At 34.9% G+C, this 23,280-nt stretch overlaps 1 protein-coding gene across 5 annotated transcripts; it reads right to left on the bottom strand.

Moving 5' to 3' along the window:
- Positions 1-4,482: 4,482 nt before the first annotated feature.
- ZRANB2 (zinc finger RANBP2-type containing 2) lies at positions 4,483-22,764 on the bottom strand. Of its 5 annotated transcripts, XM_081257843.1 has the most exons (11): positions 22,487-22,757; positions 19,992-20,044; positions 19,793-19,901; positions 18,668-18,750; positions 13,489-13,565; positions 13,062-13,196; positions 11,729-11,898; positions 10,092-10,178; positions 7,977-8,135; positions 6,848-6,921; positions 6,241-6,328 (listed from the first exon to the last, which is right to left on the bottom strand). In XM_081257843.1, exons 1-10 carry the CDS (start codon positions 22,540-22,542, stop codon positions 6,888-6,890), a joined length of 963 nt encoding a protein of 320 aa, XP_081113969.1. In that variant the 5' UTR covers positions 22,543-22,757; the 3' UTR covers positions 6,241-6,328; positions 6,848-6,887. The 5 variants fall into 5 exon arrangements, with proteins under 5 accessions (XP_081113968.1, XP_081113971.1, XP_081113967.1 ...); XM_081257842.1 differs by lacking the exon at positions 6,848-6,921 and having other exon boundaries at positions 4,483-6,328; positions 22,487-22,756; XM_081257845.1 differs by lacking the exons at positions 6,848-6,921; positions 22,487-22,757 and adding an exon at positions 20,296-20,719 and having other exon boundaries at positions 4,483-6,328.
- Between the last annotated feature and the right edge of the window lie 516 nt (positions 22,765-23,280).

Below are 23,280 nucleotides of genomic sequence, written 5' to 3'. Positions count from 1 at the left end.
AAGGCCTTAAAGCCAAACTTATTAAACATGGTTAGTAGTACGTAATACATTTACTGTTCTAAAGACCCAAGTACATTTATGACAGTTATTTTAATACACACTAAACCATTTTGACCTCTATTATCTGGTCCTACACCAGAACACTAAGGCTATTTTTTAAATTCACTGCTTATTTTGCATATGATGCACCCCAATGCACTTCGTTCAAGAGTCATACATTCTAAAGGAACTCAATTTACCAATTCATAAGCAAAGTAGCTTAGGTTTGTATTTTTGCAGACATGTTAGGAAAAAACCAATAATTAACCAAAAAATCTTACTTCCAGAATAATTTTTAGTGCTTCTGTCCTTGGTGATATAAAAAGAAACTAAAACAGATTTCAAAATGTATACCACTGAGGCTTTGTTTCCAACCTTATCTAAGCTGTTTACAATAAATGTAAGTTGGCATACTTTAAATAGAACATTGAGGACAAAGAACAGTGTTTACATGCAAATTCTAGATTCTATACTACACTGAAACATAGCTGGATAAGTAAATTCAAACCTTATCAGCTTGTGAAGAAATGGACCTATTAAACTTCAATAGAAAAAAAAAAATGAGACCTGTTTGGTAACTGGCTGTCATGATATAACTTCAGGAAAAAACTCCTGCAATCTAATGCTTCCAGTAAAGAATAAGCATTTATTAGTAGCATTGGAGGAAAAAAAAATATTAAAACCTCTTAAGAAACATGACAGATATTGACACCCTTGTCAAACACCGAGTGCTTGCTGTGAGAGAACACTGAAAGGGCTAGAAATACTGGGTAAGGCCTTTCAAGAAATTCACCTAATTCCTATGGAAACTCAGGAACCAGGGACGGCATCCTAGTGTTCTGAATTGTCATGAAGGCCAAGTGAAAAAGGGATGGTAATGAGGAGTGTGCAGGGCATTTCAGGCATAGGAAGCTTGTACGTGGATGAAAATCTATCACAAGTAGCTCAACATGGCTCATGTGGCTAGCTATATAGGCTATGTGCCCAAGCTTGCTGGAATTGACAGGGCTGGGGGCAGGGACGGTGACACAAAGGATTTCAGTTTAATCCTGAAACCCATAGGAAAGATGTTAAGCAAGGAAATTACATGAACAGAAACTGCTTGTTAATAAGACCACTCTGGTATGAGTAATGAAAGGATCACTGCTTGGTTAAATAGCATTTAGCAAATATTGTGGAAAACCTACTATGTATACCAGACAGGACTGGAGGCCAAATGACCATTTAGGAGGCAACTGTAGTTATCTTAGCCCATAAACCAAAGCAGTGATAGCAGTAATGGGGGAGCAGTGCAGGCTTGAGGGTTAAGAACTATCGATTCTACGGTAAATCAGATTTATTTGGTATGGAGTTGGGAGGCAAAAGAGAAATCTAAGAGGATCCCCAAAGTCACTGATAATGGTGTTTATTGATGTGAAATATACTAGTTTTGATGGACAGATTGCACGGGGAGAATTTAGGTATGGTGAAATTGATATTTAAAAGGAGATACACAGTAGGCAGTGAGAGAAATGGATCTGGTGCTGTAGAAAGAAGTAGGAAATAAACATTTGAATATTAGTATATATGAAATAACTGAAAACATAAGTAGGGAGTGAAATTAATAGCCAATATTTGCTGTATACTTGTGTGCGAGGCATAAAGATGTCCAAGGTCATACAGGTACCACGAAGTAAAAATTCAAATCTGGTTCTCTGACTCCAGGGAAAGAGTGTAGATAGAAATTAAAGTTCACCTTATTCATCAATAAACTTGTCCTTCAAGACTGCTCAAGTCAATTCCTTAAGAGTTTGCGTCTTCATTCAGACAAGACTGATTTTCTTGCCACTTTAGCAGACTTTATTTCTACCGTGAAGTATTTTTATAAGAGCACTCCCCCACTAGATTTGAGATTATGGGAAAGGGGTTGTCGTATATATAGTTTAGCTTCAAACCCCAGGTCTTCTTATTCTCTTGGATAATGCTGTATAGCATTCTTCATCTTAGATACACTTTAATCATTCATTTACATATGTAGGAAGTTACCAGTTATTGTAAATATTTTTCTTATGCTAGAACCTTTTATTTTGCTAAATACAGGCATTTGGGAACTATGAGTTATCACACGTTCATCTTTTATCTGTGTGCAATGCTACAACACCCTCTACCCTCCTGTAAGTTATCCATGTGGTTCAATGTGGCTGGGGAAAAAAAAAACAACTGTGTTTACTGGTCACTCTCAGTGACTATAAACTTGGCTCTAATGCTACCTGGATTCATCCTTCCTGATACTATAAAGTCAAAGCTATCATTACTAACACCACCACAGGTCTAGATTCTATTCCCTCACCTACTTGATGATAAACCTCCCTCTTAACAATTCTTCCTTTCCTTCCTTCCATTTGATTGGAGAATGGAGGCATGTCAAAGGACTCTCAATGGCCAAAGCTGGAAACAGTTTGAGCAATAAAATAACATAGCATTGAACTTTCACTTAAAGGATAAATATGAGGAAGTCCATACAGATGTAAATAAATAGGAGACAAATCTTTGTAACAGAGGAATTACAAATATGAGTAGACAGCCTTCCCCCACAGGAGGTAGAGTTGAATTCTCCCTATCCCTACTCTGAAGGTGGGCTACACTTAGTAACTTGCTTCCAAAGAATGGAATAAATTAAGGGAAAAAAATGAACTACAATGGTGATTTCAGGCAATTCCCACCTTAATCAAGTGATGAAGGTTAACATCCCCAGTGATGTCATATGAATATCATGTATCCCTGACATGATGTGGTGAGAAGGGCACTTTTCCTCTGTGGTATTTGCTCTAAAAACCCACAACTCCAGCCTAACCACAAGAAAAACCAGACAAATTCAGAATGAGGGACATTCTAAAGAATACCCAGCCAGTACTCCTCATAACTGTCAAAGTCATCAGAAGCAAGGAAAGAATGAAAAACTGTCCAGAGGAGACTGGAGAAATGTGACAAAAAAGTGTAATGTGGTATCCTGGATTAGAGTAACAGAAAAATGCTGAAATTCAAACAAAATCTGGATTGTAAGTAATAGTAATACATGAATGTTGGTTTCTTAGTTTTGACAAAATCACAGGGTAATAAGCTAACCATGGTGGAAACTGGGTGGGAGTATATGGGAACTCCCCATACAACCTTCACAACTTTTCTGTATATTTAAAGTTATTTCAAAATAGTATGCCTGTCTACCAATCTACCTACCTGTAAATGACTGAAATTAACACCTTCTTACTAAATCAGATTAAAAAACATCTGACCATTTTGGCTTAACATCTATCTTCTCAAACATGTTATTTGGTTGTTATTAGAGGTAATACTGAAATCTGCCATCAGACTTGGGGTTGAATCCCCATTATGCTACTCCTATGGCTCCCTTGGGCAAGTTTTTAATTTCCTTAAACTATAATCTTCCTTTTTGTAAAACAGGGGATGATATACTACAGTATGTAAAGGTGACAGGAAGAATTAGCCTGCAAATCACTATTATATACCTTAAATTGTCCTTAAATTAAAACTCTCCACTGTTTTCCAGAAATAAAACTATTTCCAGTTCAGGAAAGCTATAATGCTATTTCTATTAAAAAACAAAACAAAACAACTAACGATTATGTCAAGATTGTTAGGTGGGGCAGAAGGGAGAAATTCCCTACCTTCTCACCAGCATCTACAACACTAGCTGTGGATGCCAAATGTCAAGAAGACATGAGGAAAAAAAAAAAAAAAATCGAAGATTAGTTTTACCTTGGTAAGTATGCCTAGAGATGGTCTTATGCTTAGAGCTTGCTCTGAACTTGGACATTTGTTACCAGATACCAACCATTCAATGTTGTTTAGATGAAGGATTCCACATGGAAATTTAAGAACCCTTGGCAGTTAAAAGGGATACTTGTTGAGTGCTATAAAGTGACAGTTTTTTTTTTTTTTTTTTTTTTTTTTTCTTTTTCTGGTATGCGGGCCTCTCACTGTTGTGGCCTCTCCCGTTGCGGAGCACAGGCTCCGGACGCGCAGGCCCAGCGGCCACGGCTCACGGGCCCAGCCGCTCCGCGGCATATGGGATCCTCCCAGACCGGGGCACGAACCCGTATCCCCTGCATCGGCAGGCGGACTCTCAACCACTGCGCCACCAGGGAGGCCCTAAAGTGACAGTTTTAATGGAAGCACACTATGGCATGTTTTTTGCCACATGGAAAAAGGTTATGTTCTGTTATAAAATATTCAACAAATTTGGGTACTCTTCTGTTTAAAAAAGTCACAAAAATTGTTCAGTGTCCAAGGTTATAGTGATCATGGCTTTGGAATGTTTTAAACCAAGCATTCATATATAAAAATAAGGTGACCTTACATAAAGGGTAAGTGAATATAGGGAGTTTAAGATGCACAATCAAAAGTAACAAACCAGACTGTAAAAAGCTTAAAAATGAACATTAATTCACAGCTTAAAAATTCTAATTTATTTCTAACAAACACCACTTGATGCTTGACTCACAAGTTTTATTTACATTTGTCTACAGCATCATTTCCTTATGAAATGAACTAGTACAGCTTAGTTAAACCAAATAAAATCATAATCATTTGAATTGTCTGTAAACTACTATTAGCTAAATTTATAACCTTGCATTTACTTATTAGTACAGCCAAAGTTTTAAATACAGAAAGCACAAGAATAAACGAACGATAACATGTAGAATCTAGAAGATCATCTGGGCAATTTAGAAGGTGGACTTTCAAGAAGTCTGAGGCACAATTACAAGAGAGTAAAGTTCTTGTGCAACCTACAGTAAATGTAGCAAAGAAAATTTTAAGACATAAAAAAAGCGGGGGAAGTTCATTGTAAAAATATTATCAAAATATTTCTAGGTAAGCTATTTCGCTTTCATCTTTAGATGAGTTGAAGAGAAAAATCACTCATTTCAAAATAAAAAACAAATATAATTTTGTTCTGTCTACTAAGTACCTTAAAACATTTTCATTTTTAGTTGCAGTAGACATTAATATTAAGGAAACACAAACAAACCCCCTACCCAAAACAAAAAATGTGGATACTGATACTGATCCCCATGACAATAAGTTCCCAAGCACAATTGTCAACTTCCCTTAATATACTTACCTTGCATTGTCACTGAAGATACTGTTAAGAGAAACCATTTTTAAAACCAGAAGACAGAACAGAGCTCAAATGACCAGATTTTAATTTTGAGAAATAAACCTTGAAAGTATTTTAAGCCATAAGTAATTTCAAGTGAATAGGAACAATTATTCCTGCTTATGTCATGAGGAAATAAGCATTCATTTGTAACTCAGAAGAAAATTTTACGCAATGTGTTTAAAGTTAAACATCTCAAAGCAAATGTTCACTTAAATTCATGTCTGTTGGTCTTTCACCCAAAGAGAAATATACTTCAAAAACTTTCTTCAATTTGTTCCTCGTTAACTATGATTTAACTGTCTACCCTATAATGTGATAACTAGATTTTTAAAGGATATCACACAAAGCTCCTGAAAATATTAAACATTTAAAAATAAGATGTTTTTCTCATCAACCATATTAGTAGAGATGAACTGTTTGGCATTCTTGCTCAAAATTACGTGTCAGAAAAGGAGAAATAAATAACACCTTTCTCCTCTCCAATTCACAAAACTTTTCTGTATTAAACTTGGTGGTGCAAAAAGTAAAACTGGATAAAAGAGAAACAATGATTCTAAGGCACCCTTAACATAGGGAATTTCAAAATAAAGAAATTTCCAGTTGGCTGTTTTACAACTAGTTAATAAGAATCACTTCGACATAGGTTAACATAAACAGGTTGACTCCTTTTCCCGGATTAACATAAACAGATTGTTTCCAACTACTTTACCACGGTCTTGCTTCCATGCCCAAAGTCCAGACAAGCCTAGGTAATGCTCATATTTGGAGATGAGAAAAACAAGAGTTCAAATTAAAAAACAAAGTACTTTGTTATAGCTGAGATGGTTGTAAATAACAAATGATAAACAAAGCATCTATTTTGGGACATTATGGCTTAAAATACCATTTACTTTTAATTTCACAAATAAACACAGCTGTATTGTTCTGAAAAGCAATGAAAGGCATGCACCTCTACTAGCAGATTTAGCACTTCTGACCAAGTAAGACACCAACTTCTTAAAAAATATGCTTCGCTTCATGCACTGTACTAGACTTTTTTTTTTTAAGATGTAAATTTTAATTCATTATTTCTTTTTTGAACTTGAACGGGAACCAGAATGGGATGATCCAGAAGGTGACCTGTGGTGCCTGTAAGACATAATGGAGAAAGCAGGTAATCTGGTAAGCTGGAGCTGAATATCAGCATTCATAAGACTTTGAGAATATGAAAAATTAAACCTCATTACACTGGTAAGAGGAATAATTAAAATCTGAGATATAAACTTATACACATAAAATTAACTAGTACTTAGACCTTGGATATGAGCCCAGTAGCAGTGCAATCATAATTTAAAAATCTCTCAATATAGCCACCTCTCAATTATTTAAGGTAATGAAAGAAAGCCTTGCAAAATTGTATAAAACTACAGATTACTACAACAAAGACATATAAACTTGGTGATGGCAGCGTGACTTAATCGTTCTCTGTGATACACTGTATATAATGTGGTAATCTATATGTAAAATAGATATAGCAAGGCTTCTGTGTATGCAAATATATATCCATAAATAATTATGTTTTGGAAATCTAGGTCACACAAGATGATTGTACAAATTAGTTACAGGATTATATTCATGCAGCTAATATGAATAAGGCAATATATCAACCTGGGTAAAGTAGTGGTGTTCCGAGGGGTTGGCCCTGGGCTCAGGGTTGTTTAGTGTTTTCACCAATCACCTGGCTTATGGAATAGAGAACATGTTCATTAAGTTTAGATGACAACAAACTAGGGGGATTATATGTGGCTAAGATAAAAATTTGCAGACGTGGAAAAAAAGCAACAGAATGAGTTTCATTGAAGTATGGAGTAATTTTCTTACAAAGGAACAAATGCACAGAAATTAGACTACTTGTGTGTAACCTTAATATCTAAACTACAAAATGGGAAGATGCAAAACCAGTCATTATGTACAAGTAGAGGTAATCCTAGCACTGAACACAGCAAAAATCAGATTTTATCTAATCCTTACTTTCACAAGCTGAAAGGATATAAAAATTTGCAAAGATTATTAAGGAAGCCATTAAAATGACTATGTAGACATTGAGAACCAAGAGAAAAATAATAAATCCGAATAATTAATTAGCCTGCTGCAGAAAAGGCTGACGGATGACACACTTTCCCACTTTTAAAAATGTCAACACAGATTAAGTAATCTAGTAAAGGTCTTTCTCTACAAAAAAAAAAGGATTTGGACTGAAAGATGAAAAATGTATTAGCTACAAGAACAATTTCCTTATAAAGGTCACGAAACAATAATTTGTTGTGGAAATGCATTTATACATATTTAAATTAGGACAGATTTCCAATGATCTGTAATAGTTAATTTTCTTATTAGATGCCCTAGAATCCTACGGTTTCTAATATTTAATGTAAAATCAAGAGCATAAATACTGATAAAAATCAACCTCTAAATTACGTCAACACACAGCTTCTGAATTAAAATCTTAAGAGACAGAAATAACCGAGAGTTGGCTATAATAATTATATATGAAAATAAAAATTTAAACAAAATGATCAAATAGTGGAAGAGAGTGGTTTGATCTTTTCTAAACAACCTGATCAAAGCACAAAGGATAAACAAAGTAATTATCTGTTTTTTGAAGTCCAAAGTTGAAAAGAATAATTTAAAGTGGGAACGAAGGAGATAATGAAAATCTAATCCTTGACTGAGAAGTTCAGTTACTCTATTAAACACACTTAAGAACACCCATTCTTATTTCTACAGAAACCCAAACCTTTCAGGTGACCGTGATCTTGTTCGTCTTTTTTTGCGATCACCAGATGAAGAAGATCTAGAACGACTTCTCTTTCTGTTCCTCTCAGGAGAAGATGATGAACTTGAGTAAGATCTTTTTCGTGGGGAAGAAGAGCCCCTGTGGGACCTGGAGCTGGATCTTCATTGATTGAGAAACAAATCAAACATTTCATTAAAAGAAGAAATCAGGCAGATGGTTTAGTTAATAGCTCCAAAAATAAACAAACAGAATTTATAACTATAAAAATTTTATAAGAAAGAATACTTACTGCTTACTCAACAGAAGACTTCTGGTTCAACCATGAAATAATTCTACTTAAATAATTTACTTTAATTTCATCACTTTAAAAAATTCTAAGATAAGTGTTCATTACTTACAATTAAAAACCAGCTTACTGTATTAAAGTAGAATTAAATACTTCTTTTAAAATTTAAGGCTTTCATTTTAAAGTATACATAAATAGCAAAGCTAACAGGTGGGCATTTGCATGACTTTATGTCTAGAAACTACATCCTTCCATTTGGGGAAAAAATATGTATCATACAACTTCCTGAGGAAAGTAAGCATAACAATTCGCTGTGGAATTATGCAACTAATTAGTTAAGCTGCTGTAGAAAAAGCAGGAATAGGGGGACAAAATGACAAAGAACAGTAGCTATTAAATCGCTAAGTATTCAAAGGAAAATAAAATGAATAACTTTAAAACTTGATTTATATTAACAATATTTATTTTTATGAAGGATTACTATCCATGAAGTATGAAGTGTTGACATTCACATGTTTCAGGCAGAGGTAAATGCGCAAATGTTTAAATACAATTTTTTTCTTCATTTACATATTTTGGTTGAAGTAATTTAGCTCAAACTTCCCAAAAAATTCACCTTTGGGCTTAAAATAAAATCAGAAAGCCCAAAAGGAGAATTCTTTGGAAAGTTATAAGCAATGAAAAAAATGTTTGAAAAGAATATGAAGGCTGTTCTGTAAACCTTAATTAAAGTGCTTCCCAAAGGGAACTAGGACTTAAGGATCTTCACCTAAGAAGCACTCAAATAAAAGAAATGAAACATTGATAATACATAATAATAACAATAATCTCACTTGCTCTCTATTTTGTATTGGCTTAATACAAGTGTGCATATCATTCTTTTCTCCTTAATGTTCTCAACTTACAGTTGCCCTCTAATGCTACAGATTGGCTCTAAAATAAGCTATTAAGCAATTATTTTTACCAAAATAGCTACCACTACACTTCAGTGTAGTTCCACACAAGTGGAATTTTCGTTGTTCTCTTATTCACGTTAGCTGCCTTTAATAGATAAACAAATCAAATTAAAAAGAAAGGCAGTATATTTTGACCAAGACTAGAAAAAACTTCAAGAGGCTAAAAGCTAGTTTCTCACTTGCTTCTCTACAAATTATTTTCCCTCTGCACGTCTAACTAAATGCAACCTGAAGTTAACAAGAATGCTTACTTTAACATCACACCCTACCTAGACTAACCAACCAAACTTCTTGATTTAATTTGTGGAATTTAAAAAGTGTCTATATTTCTTACATACTATACGTACTGTGTACAATATTGTGTGTTATATTACAGATAAATGAAAATAAAACCCTCCAGAAACTTCACCTAATATAAATGACAAAATTGTTTCTATAAATGTTGAAACAATTGCCATGCAAAACAAAATGTTTTGAGGCAGTTATTTTTCTTCCTTTTAAAATATGGAGTAAAGTTTTTATTTGCATATCTCAATTTATTTTAACTACTACTGCAAAATAACTTTAATGAACAGACATTTGGTGATAAGACTTGGCTCCATCTTCCTACTTCATCACAGTTTAGCACAAAAATAGCAAACCTTGCATAATGCAAAATAACCATGTTAATTCAATCATGGGAATGTCTTGGCACACTGCTGGCAATGGAAACGTCTCACGGTGCGAAAATTAAGCAGAGGCAAGTGCATTAGTTTTCTAATGCTAAAATAAAATTGACAAGTAGAAGCAAAATAAGAGGAAAAAAAGCAACGCCTTCTGCAGCCTTTAAATATTTTTTCTCTCTGCTTTACAGAGAGATGCTACCTCATTCACCTTGATTTCGACCCACGAGATCTCGAACGTTCTCTGGAACTGGAACGAGATCTTGACTGCGAACTGGAAGAACTTCTTGAACGGGACCTGGAACAACATGGAAGGATTTTTTTTTTCCAGGACCACTTAATTAAGCTTTGTGATACGAACACTGAAAGAAAAATATGTATTAGAATTCATTTTCATATACTAAGAATACTATTTGGGACATATATTTTCAAAATACAGTATTTTAAGGTTTATTTTAAACTTTTATTCTGTATTAATACTTATGCCAAAACTTAAGGTAATAGATAATTTTTGAAAATAATCAACTAATACTTTCCAAGTTTGACAAAACTTCTCTAAAAATCATTCGAGATTGTACAAATAAAAACGTCCAGCATTATCACTTTATTAACACTGAATACTTTATATGTTCACAAATATTTAAAAGTATCCCGGGACTTACACATCCAGGAATACTGGATGTTGCAGTTTATATTTAACTTCTGTGAAATATTTCCATCAATTTCCTTTTCCAATTTAAAAATCCTTCTATTTTCTTAGTCACTATCTAGCATAAAGCTTAAATGTTGATATGTGTACGTTTTTAAATCCACAGGTTTTTCTGTCTACTCAAAGGTTAGAGAATTAAAGAGAAACTGTATTGACAATCCTGTCACTGTTTTACATAAATATATTACTGAAAAACGACATAGGGGAGATAATGGTCCATGTGAATTTAAAAAGTCAACAAATGAAATAAATTTCATTTAATTTATACACTTAATTTGTCCCTGAAAATAATAATCTGCAGAAAAACAATAATTTTTACCTTAAAATTATCTTTATAATCACTCTTTTAAGCTTTCAGGCTTTACAGTACTCAATTAACAATTATCTACTTATTAATTACTCAATTAGCTAATATTTTATTCCCAAATACAGTTAAAATTCATTGCACATAGTTTCACCTAACTAAATAGGAGTTCTTCAAGGGAAGATTGCTTACATAAGGTATTGCTTTTTCTCAACCAAAACTTCATTTTTATTGTTGCTTGCACAATGAGGGACTTTTCAATTAAAACTTTACATTACTAACAAAATAATATTCAAGTACAACACAAATTAAGTCTTCTGATTTATTCCTGGACAGCTCTAAAGTATGAGCATTAAGACAATAGAATACAGCTGAATTTGCTTCTTTATTCAGAACACATATACCAAATAAAACACTGTGTAGTAAGCAACAACTTAAATGCCTAGAAAATTTTTGTACTAGTGTTTAAAATCATCAGTGGAAATATAAATCTTCACTTTATTTACTTTAAAATTTCTAAATGTAAACCATCTCCTTAGATAACTCAATATCACTATATATAATGATTTAATTGAATTTTAAAGTCTATTTTAATAAAAGGCATGGTGTTAAAATGGACTAAGGTAGTTTCATATTAAAATTTTGTATTTCTGAAAATACTGGACAATAACTTCATGGCACTAAGACAGAAAAAATTATCTTATAAAAAGATGACTTGAATGAAAACTCTGAAATAAAAGGAAAGCTTATTTAGTCAAGAAAAACAAAATTTATAAGTAAAGAAGTTAGATACTGACATTTTGACTGGTGTTACCCTTGACCTGTACCCGTTTACCTGGACCTAGACCTTGAACTGGAGGGGGAGGATGAGCGTGATGAAGATCGTGAATGTGAAGACCGAGACTTTGAGCGACTTCGTCTATTAGATTTCTTTTTATTACTATCTTCTTCTTCACTGGCATCAAGATTATACTTTGAGAGATCAGCATCATCTTCATCCTCATCCTAACGAAAACTCAGAGTCAATTATATTTAGACATTTAGATATCCATGCTATCTAGGAATGATGAATAGTTCTGTGTACTGGACATCTCCATATGGATTTATTATATAGCTAACACCTCAGCAAATTCATTCTCAGTCCTGAAATCTGACTACTAATTCCTCACCTCAGCTAAAGAGACTTAATGACTGTCTCAGACAGTAAAAGAAGTAAATGTAGAAGTCATACTCATTTTCTTTTTCATCACAATGTATTTCCAAATGAGCTGTCAAGAATTTTCAGTTTTATTCCCTTAAAAGTTCTTGAATACAGCTCCCTTAGTCTTAGTTCAGAACTTCATTCTTTAGTATACTACCATAACCTTTTAGGTAGTCTCCCTAACTGCAAATCCATTCTGCCTCCCAAGTATCTCAATATGTTGACAGTCATCACTCTAAAACACAGATCAGATAAATATACATTTGTTTGTTTTTAAAACTTGTTTCGCATTGATTTGTTCAGCTGCATTCAAGGGCATCTTATGCTCAGTCCCCAGAGTACCCTTAATCTGGATCTATTCATCCATAAAATTTTACACTCAGGCCCCACAGAAAAAACATCACCAGACCTAATGTGGCTGCTGACCCCCCCCCCATTACATTCTCCCCTCTGCTCTAACCACACTAGCCTATGTATGATTTTTTGGATGGTGCTGGCTTGTTTCCTGCTAGGGGAAACTTTATTTGCTGTTCTCCCTGCCTTAAAAGTGCTCTGACCCCAGCTCTTACAGCAGGCTCCTTCATATCATTCTGTCACTCAAATTTCAGCTCAAATTCCACTGCCTCAGAAATCCCCCAACCACTAAAACCAAAGTAGCTCTTCTAATGCTCTGCTATCACACCATGTGTCTACACCACAGTACTGCTATCTAAATTATCTTGTTCATTTATGTCTTTCCCCCTCTGGAATTTAAGTTCCCTTAAGAGAAGGGTGGTTGTGTCTCAGTCACTATTGTATCTCCGGAGTCAGAATAATGCCTGGCAGAGCAGAAGCTCAAAATCTTTGTGAAAACAAATGATTACATTGGAGAACACATCTTCACCATGGGCCAAAGGTTGTCAAAGACATTCATATGTTATCCCATAGCCTGAGTAAGACAAAGGGGAAATATAAGGAAATAATTTACCTCATCTAATTTATATTTAGAAAGATCTTCATCCTCATCCTCTTCTTCTCCCTCAGATTCTTTATCTTCAACTTCCTTTAAAATAGATGCAGGACCAACTGCCTTCCCTCTGTATTTTTTCTTTTTGCGTCCAAACTAAAGAAAAAGTTTCATAATACTTCTGTTAGCTGAAACTGTTAAATACTTTTTTTCAAAGAAATTACTTTTATATATTTAGGTTAATATACATTTTTATGTTGGTTAATATACATTTTTATGTCAATTATATGTTTAAGTCCATTAGGATTTCCTACAAAATGGTAAGCTGCTGTAAAAGACTCAAAGTGTACTTACAAAAATGAGATACATTTAATGTTTTCCTTTTGCAAGGTATTTTCTAACATGTTTCTCTAAGTTGCTTTCAACCTGCACACTAATGTATGCTTACCTCATCATATTCACCATCAGATTCTTCTCTTTCTATATATTCAACATTTTCTCTTTCATTAAAACCACCACCATATCCTAAAAAGGGGGGGGGGCATATACTGTTATCTTATAACAATTCATCAAAGTAACAAAAACACGTCAGAATCACAAGCAACAGAAAAAAAGAAAATCTTATCAAAGACATTTGTCTACCCTTTAATAAATTACTGGTCTCAAAAAAAAACCCCAAAAAACCCACCAAATCACTATAGAGAACAGTCTAAAAGTTACATACCATAGCTGGAAAAGTCCCGTGGCTACACTTATAGCTCTTCTCAATTTCAAAATGTCCTATATGACTTTAGTAATGCATGGAACATATGGGTGGAAAACATCTCCTTAAACCTCTGCTATAACCAAGTTTTAAAAGGACTTTCCTCTGTAGTTTATCCTAATTATTCTGGGAAAAGAGGGTTCAATGAGAACCAACTAGCAAATTTTACTGTTTACTAGTTGAAAATGGTCTGAAATCTTTTGATACACTGAAATTTTGCTGGGCTAAAATGTAGCTAGAGCTTGGAAAATTTTTAATTATATAGACAAATATAATGACACAATAAAGGACATCCAAACTGGTTTTAAATACAGTTAAAAGTCACTCAGGTTTTTAAAGAAGCCAGTAACTTCTCAACTGAAAATATGCTACTAAAAAGCAATCAGGATCAGCAAACCATTATTGTTTGCTGTCACAACTAACATCTACAATTTAGACTGACAGATCGAGATGTGATTAAAAGTAATGTAATCTAACTACCTCATATTTCAGAACAGTACCAGCACATAAAGAGTGATTCCTGGATTTAATGAACCAGCAAAACATTAAGTAAACTTACAGACAAAGAAGTATTTTTAAAAATTCAAGATTTGTGACTTTAAATCTGTCAATCACGGACATTAAAAAAAAAACTCATCACTTACCCTCTCATCATTTCATAAAAGAGCCACAAACAAACAGTAGAGAGCATGTAATTGCCCCAATAAAATAATGTAATAAAATTAACTTTCTTAAAAAAAAAAATCACATTAATACAAAATCCTTCCTTTCTTCACTGTACTTTGTACCAGTGAAAACTGCAATATATCAGTGTTTATCCTTGGATATCACTTGATATCATCCCTTTTTTCCTCCTCCTCCTACCTTGTTCTGGAGACAAAACAGACTCCAACTGTAATACACAAGAATTTCCTTTTGTTTCTATGCATATGATACAAAAATGAAAAGCGTCTTAAATACCAATAACAACTTTTCCTTAGTAAAATCGTGGCTCTAGTTTTTCAGAGTATCAAATATATAGAAACAGAAACAAGTACAACTGGGTATATGTTCACCTCAAAACAGCTCAAATTCAATGTTAATTTTGGAATATAAACACTGTAGAAAGTTATAGTTCAACAATATAACTTCCTGTCTCTACATATATGTTTAATATTATATCAGTATGTCCTGAGACTAAGGTACGAGTAGTTTGATAAACAAATTGTAAGAGATGACTAATAGTAAAGACCTAAACCTCAAAATACTTCGAAGTTGGTGAAAAATTAAGACAAAAAAATTCATGGGATCTAGATGGAAAGTGATTCACATAAGGAAAAAAAGGAAAAATACGATACAACAGAATGATTGTTTTTAAGGCCAGTGCAGAAAAATGCCTGATAAACTTGATATATATTTATGTAAATATAAATATTTATATGTGGAAATGTAAACATATTAAAACAATCCTATTTAAAATCAATAGGCTTTTAGTACAGGTCTTTGTTTAGTCAGTAATCTAAAGCTAAAAAATGGTACGGCAAATATGGGGAGCTAAAGAATCAATTATACCAAGATTTAGAAAGTGAACTGTAACTCATATAGGTAGATTTTGCATAGGTATGTAAGTAAAATTACTTTAAAGTGAGTTTGATAGCAAATACAAAGCTATTTTCATGTTCTCTCACATAGGCCATAGAAAAAGAACCTAAACAATCTGCTAACAATAAAGAGATTATTAAGGTATGCTGTTTGAACCCATACAACAAATACACCTCACGAACTCTTTCCCTATACGTGGGAAATATAGCAGCTCTATCATAAAAAAAAATTCAGCATCATTTCTACTGAATAATAAGTGAGTTACAGGAATAACTGGCTTAAATTTTATGTGTGTTTCCTTCATTCTACTGGTTTGAAGCTCTTCAGGGAATATTGTAAAAATTGGTCTTCTTGCTTCCACTCTTGCCACTCCCACCCCCTAATTCTTTTTCCATAAACCAGTAATGTTTAAAGAAAATTAGACGTGTCACCCTGGTAAAAATCCTTCAGTTACTTCCCATTATATTTAGAACAAAATAAAACTCCTTACCATGATTTACATGGCCTTTGCCTATTTCTGAAGTGATTTCTGGAGCTCCTAGGAATTCATCCAATATGCTAAATTCTTTCAAGTCTCAGGGCCTGATTCACACAAACTGTTTGTTCTTGCTTAGAATGATCTCTCAACTTGCTACTTTCACTTCTTAGCTTAAACATTGCTCTCTCAAAGACTTCATTAATCCTTGCCTTTACATGTCTGTTTTGCTCACTGAAGTATCCCCAGAACCTTGCCCAATGGCCAAAAAATACTTCTTCAATATATTAGTATAGGAAATGCCACAATTCTGGTACCATTTAAAGAATGAGTTTTGCTTTTTTTTAAAATAATACAATTTAGATGACACAAGCAACCAAGAACCTCTGTATGTTTTTAGCAAGTGTTAAAATAAAAATCATATCTTAAAATTTGTCTCAAAATATGAAAAATATGAGCAAGGACCAGTAAAGAATCAAACACAGATTTAAAACTGGCCTGAATTAGGGTTGTGACAATGGAAATGAAGAGAGAAAAGGGGATGAATATAACATGTACTTCAAAGGAAGAACTGAGATACTACCTTGAAAATTCTATTATTCTGTATTTTGATTGATTAGTAAACAGAACAAATAGTAAAGAGAAACTAGAGAGCAACAGTATGTATTAACTCACATCTTCAACAGTGACCAGCAAAAGACAACTACTTATATATGGGGAAATGGGAAAGAGTCAAGACACCAGAATGACAGAAAAAAGATAATGAGTAAAGGAAAGTGAGGTTATCAAACAAACTTTGACAACTTCAGTTGTTAGACTATAGCTCCTGCATTAGTGAAACTTTTAAAGGAGTCACAAAATAGGTCAAAGAGAATGTGAATAAATAAAAGGCTTTTAAGAATTACAATTTTTAAAACTGTTAGAAGATTTTGGACTTTATCCTAAAAGCAATCAAAACGGTTTTACACAAATGGAGTTTTAGGTTGGAACAAAAAACCCCTGGCTGCAACTGAGCAGGAGGGGAGTATGTACAGACACCAACAAGATGGCTCTTTTTCCAAGAAACAAGATATAGTGGTATCTCTGCCTAGGGTAATGATGGAAAAGACTTTTGGGGGTACAGGAGAGATGAAGGAGTTATTAAGAAGGACACCTAAGTTTCTGGTTTATGTAACAAGCATATGGTGGGTAGTACTAATCATGAGAAAGAGATCACTAAAAGAGGGCCACGTCCTGGGGGAAAATCATGAATTCAGTTTGGATATAATGAGTTTGACATTTACATGGTGATGTTGAATAGGCAGCTGAATATACAGGTCAAAGAAGTCTGAGCTAGAGACATAAATTTGGTTCTCACTGGTGTGCCAATGCTCACTTAAACTTAGGGCTTAGAAGAAAATGCCTAGAAAATATAGAGCAAAAAAGAGAGCTCAGGAATTGGACCTTGAAGAACCCCAACATTCTGTGGCCACGAAAATAAAACCAAAAAGGAGACAGAATAAACAACCAGAGGGGGTGGAGGGGATAGATTAAAAATACAGGGGAAAAAATGTAAACCAGAGGTAAGGGAAGGAAATAAAGGGAGACCCTTATTTAAAAGGTCTTAGTCTATACAGAGCATGGAATTGTCCAAAGTCAGAGAGGAAAAGAAAACAGGGAAATAGTTTACTAAGTCTAGGTCTGACAAGGTGACTATATATATAGAATGGAGCCTTTGATTGTACAAGTTGCTGAATGATAAAATCGGATGTGAAGTACACTGATAATGTGGTTGCACTAATTGATGATAATGGGAAAACTATATTCTATTTAGCAAATATTTTCACCCCACCACTGACAACACACAGAGCCAATGATAGGTTATTATTTAGGCCAATGATTACCAAACACTATCTGAATCACCTGCAGATTTTTGGGACTCACCCCAAAAGAGCTTTGATAGCTCTGTTTTGGAATCTGGATTTTCAGAGTTTCTCAAATGATTCTAATGTATAGCCAAATTTGATAATTATTGCCTAAACTTTAGACAATTACTTTAAATGGTGCCCCATGCTCTTTTTTGTCATACTAGGATATCAAATGAATTAAAAAAATGGTACTACCCTATCATTGCTAATAACAAACATTTAGACCAGCAGAGGAAAGAGTGAGGAATAAAGCATTTCTAAAACTATCCTAATGTCGACTACTTGTAAGGATAAGGCCTCCTGACACTGTACTTTGCAAATTGTGAAATTATCAAACAAAAGATGACTTTGTGGATGAGGGGAAAAAAAACAAGGTAAAAAAATATAAGGGCAGGGACTTCCTTGCTAGCGTAGTGGTTAAGAATCTGCCTGCCAATGCAGGGGACACGGGTTCGACCTCTGGTCCAGGAAGATCACACATGCCGAGCAACTGAGCCTGCACGCCACAACTACTGAGCCTGCGCTCTAGAGCCCGCGAGCCACAACTACTGAGCCCACACTCCGCAACTACTGAAGCTTGTACACTCTAGGGCCTGCGTGTGGCAAGCACTGAGCCTATGCTCCACAACTACTGAAGCCCGTGTGCCTAGAGCCTGTGCTCTGCAACAAGAGAAGCCACCGCAATGAGAAGCCCGTGCGCCGCAACGAAGAGTAGCCCCCGCTCGCCGCAACTAGAGAAAGCCCGCATGCAGCAATGAAGACCCAACGCAGAGGCCCCCCTCGCAAAAAAAGGGCAGAATAAACAATCTTCATTTACTGTGCTCTTATGAAGTGGTACAATTATTAATTTCAATGTTTAGTTCTTTTAAAATCATTTAGTTGGACTGTGTTTGAATATTACCTGTTCTTTCTTCCAGCTTAGCATACTTTGGAGTATTACACATGTTACACTCTGATCTTCTGGCCCAATTCACATTACTGCAACTTTAAAAGTGAAAAATATCCAATTAGTAGACTATAACATAAGACAAATAGTAAATTTTTTAAATTTTAAAATAAAAAGTAGGGTGAACTCACTATCATAAAGGAATGTGTACTAAGGATGCTACAAAGAAAATGTACCAATGTACGGATTCTGGAGAGAGTATGGTTCCAACAGACTGAACTACTTAAGCAGAGAAGCAAAACCTATACAGCATGACTGCCATTGTCATTTTATGAGAAATCAATGACTAATTATATCTATAGAGAGTCTGCCATCATAGGGGGGGAAAAATACCACTTTAAACGAAAGGTTCTACTAATTTCCCAGTCTCCAAATTCACCTCAAGAGTTAGGTTATACCTTCCAAATAATGTTAAAAAATTTTTGTTTTGCATAATGAGTTCAAGCACTGGATCCCAAATTCAGCAACTAATCTTGCTGGAAAGTTATCTAATACTAACTTAGTATCTGTAAGACCAGAAATTTGTGTAAGACCCTCTTCTGATTCAGTCTTCTTTCATGTGTATTTGGTTCATCTGCTTAACAGAAAAGATGGATATTGGAAAAATCAATACAGCATGTGAAAACCAGAAATATTAAGAAACCTACCTAATTAGGAATAATTATCTATGGTATGCAACTTATGATTCTAAAATTACTGTGCAAACAGGCAAAATAAATTTTGTGGTATATTTCACACTAATGATACAGGCTAAAAGTTTTTGAGATTTTTTAACAGAAAGAAATGTTTTAGTGCTTTTAAATACCCTTCTCTTTTTTTTTGAATGTTAGCTCACCTTAAGCATCTGTTTACTGGTATACATAATTCATCTTAGTAACAACTGATATTACCATTAAACAATAGAATTTAAAAGTTCTTTATACTATATGTCAGATATAGACTTAATAATAATCAACAGACCTTTAATTTAAAGGTTACTTTGGCTTGTCAATGTGACTAGTGAGAGTAGGTAATATTTACAAGTAGTGGCTAGATATATTATTATGGGAAAAAGTGAGGACAATAATTTGAAACACATACGTTTTACACTGCCAGTCATTAGCACTAAACAAGCCTCGGCTCTTTTCTGCGAGTGTCTTTCCTATTTCAGTGCCTCCAGCTTTCATCATCTTAGCCTCAGTTGTTTTCTCTGAAGAATAGAAAAATGAAGTATGAATCTGGGAAAATAAAGAAATGATCTGTATACACAGTCTTAAAGGAAGCTTCCTTAAATGCTTACCTCGACCACATCTATTACAGCTAGTTCTTCTAGCAAAGTTTACATTTCCACATCTGAAAATAAAGTAAAAAATATTTATACAGACATCTACTAAACTTATATAATTTTAAAAATCTTATTACACAACTTTTTAATGTGCCCTCGCTATATACCTGGGTCCAGAACTTCTACCACCATCTTTTTTCATGTTAATGTCAATGTTAACAAAAAAAACCCCAAAAAACCAACCCTCACAATTTAGGTGGAAAAAATACAAGATTTGAAGTCACAAGTCGAGAATAAGAAACTCCAGTCTTTCACTTACCAATTATGTGATCCTGGTAAGTCACTGTGGATCTCTGTGCCTCAGTGTCCTATTAGCACATATCGTTAATTATAATGAAATCCCCTCACAAAGCTTAAGTGAGATGTGAGTCCACTTGAGCAATTACTGATGAAGCACCAGGGGTTCAAAAAAACTTTAAAGTAATTCTTCGTATAGAAAATAAGATTATACAATAAGAATTATAAGAAATACAAAATCCTAAGGGTGAACCAAGGGGGAGAAAATGAGTTAAGTCAGATACGGCTTCACAGATCTTAATAAAATACTCTTGTTAGAAATAGGAGGTGGGATGGTAAAAAACAAAGGGAGATAGGTTGTACTGATTAAAAATATAAATAGGTTCAATAATTAAAAGAAAACTGAGTTTTAGGGGATATTTATCAACCTCTGAAACCTGGTTGAAAAACTACAACCAATAATCTCAACACATCAAGTGACCTATCACTTTATACTGATATTTAACGAACAAAACCAAAAAACTTACTGGGTTCACTAACATGGTCTTCACAGTGCATCTGCATGTCAGTAAAAGCAGGCTAAATGCTCTGAATAACATGTACAGATTAAATTTTAAAATGCTGATTATTTTTTAGGTGTTATACTAGCATGAAATAAAGTTGTGAAATATAGAATGGACACTAAACTGAAGCACTCCAATTAATTTTTAGGTTGTTTTTTTCCTCCTAAAGAATATCTTTATGACTCCAATAAGCATTGAAAATATATTCTGAAAATGTTTTCTGGATTTATACACATTGTAGAAGTTACCCTGTTCATATATTTGTAACTGAGTTGAAATGCACTCTCTTACAAAAACCTACCTCAAATATTTGAATATACTGTCATTAATGACACTGTCAAAAGCACATTATTCTACAAGTAACCAACAACACAAAAGTCACTTGTTTGTTCTATTCAAAATGGTTAGACTTGAGACCCTTCAAGTCATCTTAATCTTTTTGCATTCGAGAGCCATCAATTTTTTATGTAAAAAAAACATGATGTTTCACTTAAACTCCTTAAAATATGAATAGAAGACAAATGCTGGGGAAATAAGGACTTACTCTCCTTTGACATTTGATTTTAAAACTACTATCCATAGCTATCAATCAGTATTTGCTACATTTTATTGCTCTACACATACAGTCTATGTTATATCACTATAAGGGAGCTCTTCCACCCTAGTTTTTTTTTTTTTTTTTTAAAGCAAAGTTAAATAACCTATTTAAAGTTCCATGATCCATAAGCAATAGGACTGGAATTAAACCTAGGTTTATTTGCTTCAAAGTTTTTATTCTTTACTACCATGAACTCCACATGCTATCTGTGGCTAGCTTAGAGACAAGAAATCAAATGTTTTTTTTTTGGAACGAGTTGTGCATTCCACTTTTTTGACAATTACCTTCCGTAGTAATTTTCGTATCTCTCCAAATAGGTAGACCTACTTGAGGACCCGTCAATAAAATAGTACTAACGATTTAACAGAGCACACTGGTTTCAGCAGAGCTACTAAAACACGTGCTTCTTTGAAGCAGGCATTCTCCAGGGCTGAGCAGGCAAAAACACAAGCCTCATGTGTTTCGGCTCTAACGAGGCGAAAGGTCCAATTTTTGTGGGGTAATTAAAGGTCAATAAAGAAAAAATCAGAATGTCACCAACCAAAAGAGGATAGTGTTCGGGAGGAAAAAGTATCAACAGTATGGAAAGTTTAAATTGGAGGGGAAAAAAGGTGAATTATGAGAAGCAAAAACATGAGTTCAAGAAAAGAAATCTTTCCGCGAACAAGAGTCAAGTTCTGCAGGGAAAAGTCACGTGGGGGAGATCAGACACCGAGGTGGCCACGGTTAGGGAGATTTCCTTACAGCTGAAACTTGGCCGGGGGCGGGGGGTGGAGTGTGGGGCAAAAGGGCGGCCATCTCCCTCCAGAAAACGACGGGCTGACTTGGAGAGACATGATCTAGGAAACGCTGGAGACATACTCAAAACAAAGGCTCCCGAAAGACCTCATAGTGAGGAGACTAAGAGCCTCCTTCCCGCCCGGGAGCCAGCAATTCGCTGCCTCCACCCGGTTGGTGGTACCAGAGACTGTAAAAACGGAAGATGCCCAGTCGACTCGAGAAAGCCTCTACCGATCAACCCCGTTCCAATTCGGAAACCTTCATAAACTCACTTTTTGTCAGGGCAAATCCAGTCACCGTCACTGACTCGGAAATTCTTGGTCGACATCTTGGACGCCGCCACCACAATCACCCGCAGCTGCGTCTTCACAGGAGGAAGAGGGCCAGGGACTTTTGGCACTCCGGGGCTGTCCCCACGCTGCCTGACTCCTTCCCACCACTGCGACAAGGTTTGACAGTGAGAACACTCGGCCGGGATTGAGTTTGAACGTTATTTTCCAGAAAAATATGCCTGTGAGATTTTTTCCTAGCCGAAAGACTTACAATGCAAATAAATTCTCTGAGCTAAACTAACAGGCGCCGCCGGGACAGCCTAGGCGGGAGGCCTCCGTGGCACTAGAAGCCTCGAGAGCCCCCTACAGGCGGGAGGACCCGAAAGGAAAGTACTTCTGATCAGATGGGCGGAGCTAGGGAGGAGGGGGCGGAAGTGACGGTGATCCGCTGGCAAAGGCGGGTGTCTCTGCCTGCGTTAAGAGGTTGAGGTGTAGTGGGCTTTTCGTGTTTCTGGAGAAGTTATTTTAATAAAGGCTCGAGAACTCTGTTCTGTCACCATGGACACAGGATGTCGTTTAGACACTTATTGTTTTGGGGTACGTAAATAGGTATACCAGATAAGCATTGTACACATGGGAACCAACCAGCAATTTTGGAACTAGGATATTGCCAGTATTGTTAAAATTACCTGTCTTTTCCCATTCTGTTCCCTTGCTTTCCTCCAGAGGTAACACTCTCGTGTATTTTGGGTTTATTCCTTTGCTTTTAAAAATTTAGTTTGTGTACATGTATG

This window comes from Mesoplodon bidens (assembly GCF_964165515.1).
Source record: "Mesoplodon bidens genome assembly, chromosome: 2".
Taxonomy (NCBI): domain Eukaryota; kingdom Metazoa; phylum Chordata; class Mammalia; order Artiodactyla; family Ziphiidae; genus Mesoplodon; species Mesoplodon bidens.
Note: the sequence above shows the minus strand (reverse complement) of the source record. Positions and strands in the feature narration are given on the sequence as shown.